Genomic DNA, 11,233 nt, shown 5'->3' with positions numbered 1-11,233 from the left:
TCTGGGGTGCCACCTGCCGGCACCTGGACCGCGAACCGACAGGTTGCGTCCCAGGAAAATCTCCCTCTTCCTTCCTTTTTCTTTTTTAAGCACGTACAGGTTTTGGTGGAAGAACGACGGTCTCCACCGGTCTCCACCGTCTCCTGCAATCTGGAAGGCTGCAGGAGACACAGCTCTGTCCCCAGGCACTTGAGGCTGCTGCAAAGCCACCTGTCCGTGCAACACGCATGGGTCTACCCCCAGGCCCCGGCGGGTCCGTTCCTTCTTGCTGGGTTTGTGCAGCCATTTGGCGTCCCTACACAGGGCAGGCAGGAGGGGAAGGGACGGGCTCCGCGGGGGTGCCGGGCAGCGCCGTCGGGCGCGGAGAATGGATGCTGCTTTCTCTGCACGGACAGGGCTTCTGGTGGGTCTGAGCAAATCGCAGCGGGAAGATGGTACTGCGGCGGTCAGAACAGCCCCGGGGCCCCGCTCCCGTCCCCGGGGGAACGCGCCGTCCGGAGTCCAGCACGGACGGTGCCGGTGCCGCGGGCGCTGCCTGCACTCCCGAGAGGCTCCGAGCCCCAGCACGCGGTGTCAGCTCGGCAGGAGGGCAAGTAGTTTTCAATCTGACTGTTGCCTGCAGCCCTGCCGCCCGGTTCCGGGCTGAAGGAAGATGTGTCTTGCCACCCTGAACAGCTCGGAAAGCTGAGAGCTGTGGAGGAAGAGGGGACATTTCTCCGGCAAGCTAAACTAAGTGCAACCAGGGATGTTGCTCAGCACACGCAACGGGGTGCCAAGGGAGTGAAACCTCCTCATCTCCTGGCCACGTGTGAGCACCAGAACCTCAGGCTCTGTGCCAAGCTCCTCTCCTGTCATGAGTGAATCACTGGCTCACCAAAGCTAGCATGTTCAGGGGAGGAGGGGAACAGTTTGGGCTGGGCTCAGGCGTGCAGCAGGTGAAGTTTATCAGTCCTATCAAGAAGTGGTGCTCAGAAGCAAAGGCAGCTGCAGGAGTCAACTGGCTTGAGAGAGAAAGGGGTGCAAGGGTGAAAATGCCAGGGCCTGAGGATCACTCCTGAATCAAACTGAGCTGAATGCAGGCACCTCTGTCTGCTTCGCTGCAGCAGTAAAGTACCCTGCAGCAAGGCCAGACTGGAGCTGTGCCACTCCCACTCAGGGTGAATGGTGTCCCCTGAGTTGTGGTGGCTCTGGAGCAATGTGGGAGAGAGTCACTTAGGACAGGTGACTGGCAAAGGATGACTCAGAGGCAGTTGCTGACGTTTTGCTATGATGCCCCCAAAAGAACTTCATTTCAGGGGCTGATCTAGCAAGAATGGGTTCTTGCAAGTGTAAAATATCACTGTAGTCAGTGCTAAATCCAAATGCTCTAATCTTTCTCCTGCTATTTCTATAAATAGAGAATTTTGTTTCCTGTAAATGCTCTGGGGAAACGTACCTGATCTGAGGTCTTTCTCCAAACACGTATTTTACACCATTTCAGTAGCTGTGCAGTGGGGGCTGATGGGGCAGAGTGGTCCGGTGGCCACTGCCCACCCCACCACCCCAGCCAGGAGAGGGCATCCTCCCATCCCCGGGTATCAGACACGTGCCTGGGGATAGGGACAGGCCAAGGCTGTGGCAGGATGGCAGTCTGCAGAGAGGGGTTAAGGTCAGTAATTTGGGAAACTGGGGTCAGACACAGCCATGGTTCCAGGGGTTATCCTCAGGGTCCTGACAGTTGCATAACATTCTGCAGTTCCAGCCCATCTTTTAATCAACAGCGTATGTTTTACAGCAATTAATTATCTGATATATTTGAGTAGGTTTCATAACATCCAGAAGCATTAAAAATATTTTTGTTTTGAAAGGTGTCACGATAAGATCAGAGTGAAGTACCTGTGGCCAGTACCAGGTGTCACAGCTATGTCAGGTTCTGCTCGCTGCCAGAAGACAAAACTTTCCTACTTGTGGGTTGGTTTTGTTCACTTCTTCCCAGAGCCTGGAGGATCAGAGAAACACATTATTCTGCCTTTCAAGAGACAGTTTTGTAGCCCACACATACTTGCCTTTGCTAGTATTTGCAGAAGCAAATCACAGGTCGTAATTACATGCCAGTAATGTTGAAAATAGACTACTAGCACTGCATTAAGGAAACGCCTGAAGTCTGAAAGGCCTACAAAAAATGAGATGGAAAATGAAAGCTCTGGGCTCAGTGGATGTGCCAGCACAAACGTGTCTGTCTGCACAGGCAGCCCTGCTGGCCTCAGTGGAGAGGGGCAGGATGGAGGGCCGGCTCTACAGTTGCAGGGCAAGCAGGAACACTACTGTCCCTGAAGCAGCAGACCCAGATGGAATCTCCCCCAACTCCCTGCATCTTCTCACTCATCCCTGCTACCTCTCCTGCCCCTCGGAGGCTCTGTCTGACTCCTTGCTGCTACCTGCTGCAGGTCATCCCACCTGTCACGCTCACAAAATGGAGTCACACCATATGCACCCCTATATGACCCCATTTGGCAATATTAAACAGGATGTCTGTTCACATGGGCAAGGGCCCCTCTCTGCTGTGTGCACATCCTTGCATGTGGAGGTACCAGAGCTTGCGAGAGGAGCTGGACCCCTGGTCAGAGGATCTGTGTGTGGAGGGGCAGCACCTGGAGGGAGGCAGCATGTCCGTGATGAACAGGCACACACCAGCAAGGGCAGTCACACCAACTGTAAAACTGTGCTGGTTTGCAAGTGGGCCAGGAGGTGTGGGGCCTAGCATCGCAAAGGTGAATACTGGAGACACTGGGACTTTTGCAAGCTCACTGGTGAGAGACAGCAAGGCTGGATCTGCTGGCTACAGATATGTCTGCAAAGGGCTGCTGGGGACACTGGGCAGGCACAGAATGGTCCAGCCAGGATGGCAGGACATTCATGGTGTGTGTAAACACATATGTGTGTACCTGCACATTCAGGCACATATCCATATGATGCTCCCAGGGCTCCAGCACCTCTCCTATGGAGATGGACTGGGAAAGCTGGTGATGTCCAGCTGGAGAAAAGGTGGCTCTGGGGAGACTTTAGAACCCCTTCCAATATCCAAAGGGGCTCAAAGAGAGCTGGAGAGGGACTGCAGACAAGGGTTGGAGTCACAGAACAAGAGAAAGGATTTCTCACTGCCAGAGGGCAGGATTAGACGGGATATTAGCAAGAAATTCCTCCCCACGAGCGTGGGGAAACCCTGGCACAGACTGCCCAGAGAAGCTGTGGCTGCCCCATCCCTGGAAATGTTGCAGGCTAGGTTGGACTGGGCTTGAAGACATCCGATCTAGTGGAAGGTGTCCTTATCTATGCCATGGGGTGGGACTGCATGAACTGTAAGATCCTTTCCCACCCCGTCTCTTCCCGGACCACACTGCCCGCGGCACCCGGCGCGGGGCGGGCTCTGTCCACTCCGCACGTGGAGACGCGGTCCTCTAGCAGGACTGTGCTACCGGGCAGGACGCAGACCAAACCCCGAGGCTTGTGAGACTCGGGAAAGCCCCTTCCTGTCCATCCGATTTCCGGTAAATTCTCCGCAAAGCCGCGTCCCCCCAGCCCTCCCAGAGCCTTGGGGCCGGGGCGGGGCGGGGCGGGGCCGGACGCACGTGGCCGGACGGCGGGGCCAGGCCACCGCCACTTCCTGCTCGGCGGGTCCCGGTGCGGCCGGAACAGAATACCGGGATCGAGGGAGTCCTGGCGCTGAGTACTGGCACCGGCAGCGAGCGAGCGAGCGAGCGAGCGAGTCGGTCAGTCGGTCGGTCGGTCAGTCAGTCAGTCAGTCAGTCAGTCAGTGAGTGAGTGAGTCACTCCCAGTACCGGCAGCGAGTACTGATACCGAGTGAGTGAGTTCCGGTATCGGCAGTGAGTGAGTATCGTCCGTGACTACCGGCACCCGGCCCCACCCGGCTCCGGCACCTCCCGGCCCGACCCGGCCCCCGCTCTCCACGGCGGGCCCCACTCCCCAGGGCCCCGGCCCCGGGTCCTTCCCGTCCCGTGGCGGCTTCTCCGCCCCAGTCGCGGCCGCGCAGCCGGGATCCCCCGCGCCCCTCGGCGGCCTCTGCCCGGGCCCGCCCCGCCGGTCCGTCCCCGGTGTCCGTGATCCTGGCCCAGCCTCCGGTTGCGGCGTGTCCCGGTCCCTACGCCAGCCCCTGGAACAAGCCCCAGCGGCCCAGGAGTTCCGGAGGAGGGGTCGGTACCCGCACGGCCCTGCGTGTGCCCGGACCCGCGCTCCGCGTACTCTCTCGGCCTCCACCGGTGCTCGGGGTGTGCATCCCTTTCTCCCGGGATCTCCATTCCTGATTTGTTCCCACTCGCCAGACAACATCCAGCCCTAGGATCCAAGCAAAATCAAAATCTCTGTTACTCTTAAACATGATTCATAAAATAGCTGTGGGAAGAAAAAATCTTCTGAAAGGCTTGAAGTAAACTTGAAATGTGTTGTTATTTTCCAGGGTTCAGGTGTGGAAGAGATATTCCTGTGATCTCCTGAAGGTATAGCTGCCACTAGAAAAATGTTGACCTCTTCTCCAAAGCTTTTCCTCTCTCTTTGCACTTCAGTTAAAGAAAGTCCAGAACAGTTGTGTGTCCTCAAACAGCAAATGGGAGAAGGATGGGGTTTGCATCTCAGCATTTAGCCAAAAATCAGCATTAGATCATGGAAAATGAGGGCAGAGGCTGCTCCCAACCCACCTCCTGATACTTTTTGATGTTACTGCAAGGGCTTCTCCACTCCAGATTCACTGACAGCTGCATGTCTCACCCAGAGCAGAGGATGCAGGTTGTGCCTTTCTCACCAGCTCTGAGAACCGCGTGGTTGCCCCTGTGAGGCACAGCCAGGTTGGAATCATATTGGGTACAGAAACAGAGCAGGGGAAGGAAAACAGTCTCCTGACACTGGTTTCTGATAATAAATATGTCTTTGGGTAGGTTTTTTATAAATACATTTAGGTTTGACATTTTCATACCTTCCAGATGTGATTTTCATTTCAGTCATGAGCTTCGTAATGATAATTTTCTCATAGAATCCAGGCAATGCAGGGTGCAAAAGCAGCTACAGCAGCTGAAATGAAATATTTCATTCACAGGCTCTGGAACATTTAAGTTCTTTGTCAGTTTCATACTGTCTGTGCCCTTGCAGTGTCTCAGCAGTCTGAAGCGCCAGGCAGTTTATGTATCAAAAATAGAACTAAATTTAAAGCTGACAAAAAGTGTAGCTGCTGCTGTCCTGATGTCTGACCCTCTGTTCTGAAAGATAGTATGGTAATTCTCTTGAAACAGCTTTCTTTTTCGTTTTGTTTTTCTATCTGTAACAGCCTAACAGTAGGGTTGTGTTTTGTCTTTGCCTTCCAAGGCAGTAGAGAGCCTGTTTGGTGCTCTATTCTCAATGCAGCCTTTATCAAATAGGGTTGATTGGCTGCAGAGATCAAGCAGAGAATGAGATAAATAAGGAGATATTTGGAATTCACAGATGATTTGTGATGGGAACAGGACACTTGTGTGGAAAGTCATATGCAATGGAAGAAGTAATCTCTGTATTTTAGTTTTCATTTGAAATTTTTAAGATATCTCAGTATTTGAAGTTAAGCACAATGAGCTCTGGAATCTGTTAGAAGCTGAGAAAGTAAGAGCAGCAGAGGTGCTGGAGTTAAGCAGTGGAAAGGAGGGGCTGACAGGGAGAGTCGAGGTAGGTGAACAGGAATGACATGGGAAGGACTGCCCTGAGCTTCTTACTGCAAAGTCCCTTCTGCAGATGGGTGAGACCTGAGCATCCCAAACCCTCTTTGGGATTTTGGCTGAGGTCTTCTGATTAACTTGTTTGTTATTTCTTGTTTGTTGGCCTTGCTCTTCCTCTCTGTTTTGAGTTGCCAGTGGCACCTCCCTTCTGACTGCCTGGTGCTGCTGCCACTCCTGCTGCTGCATCACATGTGGGATGTCAGGTTTCTAATGGGCCAGATGAAAAATGCTGGCAAGCAGGGTTTGAAGATTATCCCTGTCATTGACAACTGCAGTCATTTGCAGTTTTGTTTGGAAGTGGTTAAAAGAAACTCAGATGTCTGTGATTTTTTAAATTTTAACATTGGTAGCCCTTTACTTGAACTGTCCTTACTTAGGGGCTCCCTGAAAGGCATTCAGGTGCCTTTGAGGAAGGCTGTGCTCTGGGTTCAGGTAGGAGTGGGATTCCTCTTGATAAAGGGATGGAGTTCTACCATTGCCAGGGGTTTGAAGTTTGGGGTTTTTTTAAAGTAAGGTAATCTAATTCCAAAGTAGGATGTGTTGGTGTGTTGTTGCTCCCTGCAGCCTATCAAATCAGGTAGTCTTTGCAGGACTAATATTTTTCATGTGTTTTTCACACTCAGATGTGAAGAGTGTCTTTATGATAGTCCAGCTGGAAGTGAGATAGATGTGGCACTTAGAGGTGAACACAGCTGAGAGAACAGTGACCCTAGCAGTCTTTTCCAGCTGAAACCTTTCTATGATTCTATGGAAAAGAATGTTTGCCCATAGCCTAAACTTTTCACTGGCAAAAGGAAATCTGAAGTTGCAGTCAGGTCTTTCTCTGAGTTATCTGTATGAACTCAGTGAGAGACTGCTTCCACTTGACAATCTGAAAAACAAAGCAAGACTTTGTCGAGCTCCTCTTCCCTTTCCTAGAGGCTGTGTTTGTGTCTGCTTTGATGTCAGGTACCTGACATGGCTGTTTCTCTTTCCTCAAGAGGAAAGGCATAGCTGTGGACTGAGTGTGAGAATGGTGACCAATATGTCTTCAGATTCTGTTGTGATGCTCATGTTGTATCTTGTTTCCCAGTGGCCTGGTGTACATGCTGAGCAAGAGGAAGAGCCCTTCATTATCCCAGTCACGTGTGGACCTGAGAGGAGGAGGAGCTGTTGTTTGACCTTCTGAGAAGGATAGCTCAAAGTGAGTGTAGTGCTTGCTGGCTGTTTGTGCTGTTGCCTGCACTTTGAAGTGTCCATGAGTCAGCTCCCTGGACACTTGAAAGGCTTCAGTGTTGTTCAGCTGCAAGTTCTTAGCAGTGGTCACTGCTTATGTGTGTGACTTTATCCACTGGGTGACAGAAGGGAAGGAAGGAGTACTTGGATTCAGTTGGCTTTTGGAGTATCACTAAAAACGCAACATCTTCAGGAGGATTTATTAATTTCCTACATTACTGAAGGTCTCTTCTCACACCTCATGACCACATGTTAATATTGTGAATGTGCTTGATTGGAGCTCTGTTCTCACTGTGTGGATAGGAAGAGGCTGCAACCTGTTTGAAACAGGGACCCTGGGTGAAGTTGAGAAAAACGTTGAAGTTTGGGGCCTTCATTTGGTCTGTCAGGTGTTTTTCTAACTGCAACCATTCAGGTGCCATTGTTTTACTTTTTCTTCCTACAGCATCTAAAGCTAGATAGTGGTGTAAAATAGGTTTATTGTGTCTATTACCACCTTGTTCTTTCATATATTTAGCATATTAGGTGTTATGTTTATGTAGGAACCTGGATGAGAGAGGAGAACCTTCATAATAAGATCCTTTGTTTTCTTTAAATACCATCATGATGCAAATTACCTCTGTACAAAGCTCACAAATCTGAATTTTTGTATGTGTGTGTGACTAAGTGCATTTAAACAGTACCATGACATTCTTCTTCCACAGCCAAAAAGCTGAACTCCATCTGGCAGTTTTCAGGTCTAAAAAAGCTTGATGACTTCCATGGGAGTAACTGTAACTCAGAAACAGAGACAGACTTTCAGAGGAAGTGTTCAGTTTCCTATACTCCATGCATCATATGGTCATGTACACCAAGTGAGGTAGTCTCTCAAGGAGGCAGGGTGACTTTAGAACATCCCTGTATTACCTGTCTTGCCAGGGAGCAGGCTGTGAGCTCTGAACACACTCACCCTTGGGCTGGGATCACAGGACAGCTGAGTCAAGAAGGAGCCTCTGGCAATTTCAGCCCTGACTTAAAGCAGAGTCACCTGGAGCCACTTGCTCAGGGTTGTGTCTAGCTGAGGTTTGAAGGTCCTCAAGAATGGAGGCTCCACAGCCTTTCTGAGCAACGGAGTTACATTTAAGTGGAATTCCCTGTATTTTGTTATTTTGTGTCCATTCCCCTCCAAGTTCTTGCTGGGCGCTGCTGTGGTGGTTCTGTCTTCTTTACTCCGCCTGCCAGGTGTTTGTGAGCATGGATAAATGCATGGATAAATCCCCCTGAGCTTTACCTTCCAGTGGAGTAGCAGTCCCACTCTGACCTACTACAGTAGATGCTCCAGTCCCTTAATGGTTTCCGTGGCCCTTTGCTGTACTTGCTCCAGTACTGGAGAGCCCAAGGTGTACACAGCACTCCAGGTGTGGCCTGTGAGCATCCGGATGACCTCCCTCATGTGGGAGTGGAGAACTCAGTAAATGCCACTTTCAGAAGCCAAAGTAGTGGAGCTGAAGTAGTAGTTACGGTTAATGCAAATGCATCCTTAAGTAGCTTTTGCCTTTCCACATCTGAGCACAGATAGCTGTTAAATCTGCTCAGTTTGATGTTCTGTGTGCAGAGCTCTGTGACTCACCTGAGCAATTTCAAGAGGACCAAAGGTATCATTTGAAGGTTTATTTTGGACATGTGACCATTCTGATATAGCCATTTGATTTTTTTGTAGACGCAGACTCCTCACTTTCCAGAATGTTTGCCGGGTATGATGGTTCTGAGAATACTGAAGTATATGAAGATGAGCTATATCCTGAGGAGTCATCCAGTGAGCAGAGTGTTGATAGTGAGGTGGAGTTTCATCTCTATAGCCAGATCCACTATTCCCAGGATCTTGGAGAAATCAGTACACTGGAAATGGATGAAGAAGCTGGTGTTGCAGAAGTCATGGGTCATAGTTCAGGTCTAACTGAGAAACAGGATGAAGATGAGAAGCTCACTGAATTCACTGGTGGTGGTACTCAACTTTCAGATGAGCCCGAGATCATCGTCCTGTCTGATACACCAGATGAAGACAGCATCTACAAAAGCAAGGCAAAGAGGTCAAGATGCTCTTCAACTCAAGGTAAAACACACATCCACATGGTATCCTCCACACCAAATCACACCAAAGCTGCTGGATGTAATGTCCTGTGTCCCCCTGAATCAGATGTGGGCACACCAAGGCAGAGAAACAGCACTAGTGGGAGGCCTACCCCTGTCTGTTCTGCTGGACCTCAAGCCATCCATGATGTGTTGGTAATAGACAACAGCTCGGAGGAGGAGAGCTTGATCTCTGACAGTGATAACGTCGAAAGCTGGATGCTTTTGGGAGCTGGCGCTGATGACAAGGATGGAGACATCATGTTGAACCTTGAGGGCTGTGCCACTCCTGTCAGTGAAGGTTAGTGCCTTTTATTGGCTTGTTTGTTCTTGTACTTGGGCAACAATTTGTCTGCAATGATACTGATGTTGGTAGTGCTTGGCAATGGATGCAAAGCTGTAGTAAATGAAATGGCCATTATTTGTACCATTTCAATACCTTTATTTCAGTAGCATGACATATGGAAGGAAAAACAGCATTTTTTCAGGTAGACATTTAGAAGTAATATCTGAGTGATTTGTGAACTTTTCAACTTTGCCATGTACTTCATATTCCTGAGAGCATATAATAAGTTGCTGTGTGCCAGACCAGAGACCTTTCAACTCAGGACAGGGATGAGCTGTAACTGGAAGGAGGCAAGGGGCGGAGGGGAGACCTGAGCATTTCCCCTGCCTGAGTTCATGAGCTGACTGCCCCATCATGACTCTTAACAGTGTGGGCTGTTGATCTGAAGTTGACTGACTGTTCTCATGTGGATTCTGCACTGAAGAATTCAGAGAGGCTTCTCCCCAACCACTAAAGTCTAACATTTTAGTGTTTCGAAAACATTCTTCCACATTACAGCAAAGGAAGTCCATAAACGTGGTGGTTAGTGGGACAGAGCTTAGGCAGGTGTTTGTAATAACCATTGTGTGTAATATACACTGTGTCACCATCAGCTGAAAACTCTGCTGGATGATCAGCCAGGATTTTTTCTAGCTGCTCACTAGTTTCCTGAAGCACAAAGGCCATTACTGAGAACAGCGTCCCTCTGCCAGGCTGAGGGAAACCATGGCCCAGACAAAGGCTGGAGAAAGAAATAAAGAAGGGAAGTTTATAAATAAGGTAAAATAGACCATACTTTAAAAGAAGTTAAAAAACAATGTATGCCATAACTTTATTTGGTGCACATGTAAGCGAGGAGGTTTTGGATGAAATGGAGCATTCTGTGATGCTGATCTGCAGGCTGACAGCAGTGGAGTTTTTTGTCTGAGTGTCTATAAACAGTGCTACTGTTCATGTGCTGCTGTTCACATGCTGCTGCTGCGCTGTTTGAGAGGGAAGAGCTGAGGGTTAGTCTTCGCCTTCTTTGGTGAAACACGTATTTCAGGACCATAAATGTTTGATAACCTTCTGCTGGACTTGTGGGTGTTTTTGCATAGCTAAGCACACTCTGTGGCTGAACAGACTTCTATGTAAAGCATTCTGTCACTGCATCAGAAGCCCTGGTAAGCGCACCATGTTTGGAATTCATGTAGTTTTTCCCTCCTTATAAATCTTTTTAAAGTTTCTAAGAATTGCCTTGCAGGTGTGCCAGTGCTGACTGAGGGGCCTGTTAAAAATCAACGTGGGAGTTTGGTACCAGGGGGCAGTTTTTGCTAAGCTATGTCACGTTTTTGTGACAAACATTGTAATGGCTCTGATTCATAGACCCGTTCATGATTATTGGCAATAAGCAGGCCTCATACAGAGCAGTCAACAGAGGTAGAATTTCCCTGCCCTGTATGAATGGGTCACACTGTTCAGAACTAAAATTGTTTCATGGAGTGTAGGCAATATAAACAGTTCTTGAGAAGTTTTAGTGGGAAATCAAAGACAGTCATATGAGGTCAGAAATACGCTGCTATTCTCCTACTCTGGTTTTATTCTCAACATTAGGCCAGAGCCTTCTCCAAACCCCTCCAGATTCTGGTGGATGAAATTCAAGTAGCTCTGGTGAGCAAAAGTTTGGTTCAGCTGCTCCTTTTCTAGTACACACTGTGATCCCCATGCAAAGATTTAGAATAAATTGTGTTGTAGGTATGTGTGTGTAATGAAAGACCAAAATAGCATCAAAATAGCTGTAGGGAAGAGAAGCCATAAATCTTCCTAATGTACAGTAACTGTAATTTGTTTATTGAGCTTGTATCCTCT

General features: G+C 49.2%; 1 protein-coding gene across 5 annotated transcripts in view; it reads left to right on the top strand.

The window, feature by feature from the left end:
- Positions 1 to 3,623: 3,623 nt before the first annotated feature.
- ZCCHC7 (zinc finger CCHC-type containing 7) overlaps positions 3,624 to 11,233 on the top strand; it is an 86,839-nt gene continuing 79,229 nt past the window's right edge. The window contains exons 1-5 of one of the 5 annotated variants that reach the window (XM_039567377.1): positions 3,624 to 3,868; positions 4,455 to 4,494; positions 6,809 to 6,919; positions 8,651 to 9,043; positions 9,128 to 9,361. In XM_039567377.1, coding sequence (XP_039423311.1) covers positions 8,674 to 9,043; positions 9,128 to 9,361 — 604 coding nt within the window. In that variant the 5' untranslated portion in view covers positions 3,624 to 3,868; positions 4,455 to 4,494; positions 6,809 to 6,919; positions 8,651 to 8,673. Of the gene's footprint in view, positions 3,869 to 4,454; positions 4,495 to 6,808; positions 6,920 to 8,650; positions 9,362 to 11,233 lie in introns of all 5 variants that reach the window. The other 4 variants (XM_039567374.1, XM_039567375.1, XM_039567373.1 and 1 more) reach the window with 4 other exon arrangements.

This window comes from Corvus cornix, chromosome Z (genome assembly GCF_000738735.6).
Source record: "Corvus cornix cornix isolate S_Up_H32 chromosome Z, ASM73873v5, whole genome shotgun sequence".
NCBI classification, from domain to species: Eukaryota; Metazoa; Chordata; class Aves; order Passeriformes; family Corvidae; genus Corvus; species Corvus cornix.
This window is presented reverse-complemented; position numbering and strand designations above follow the sequence as displayed.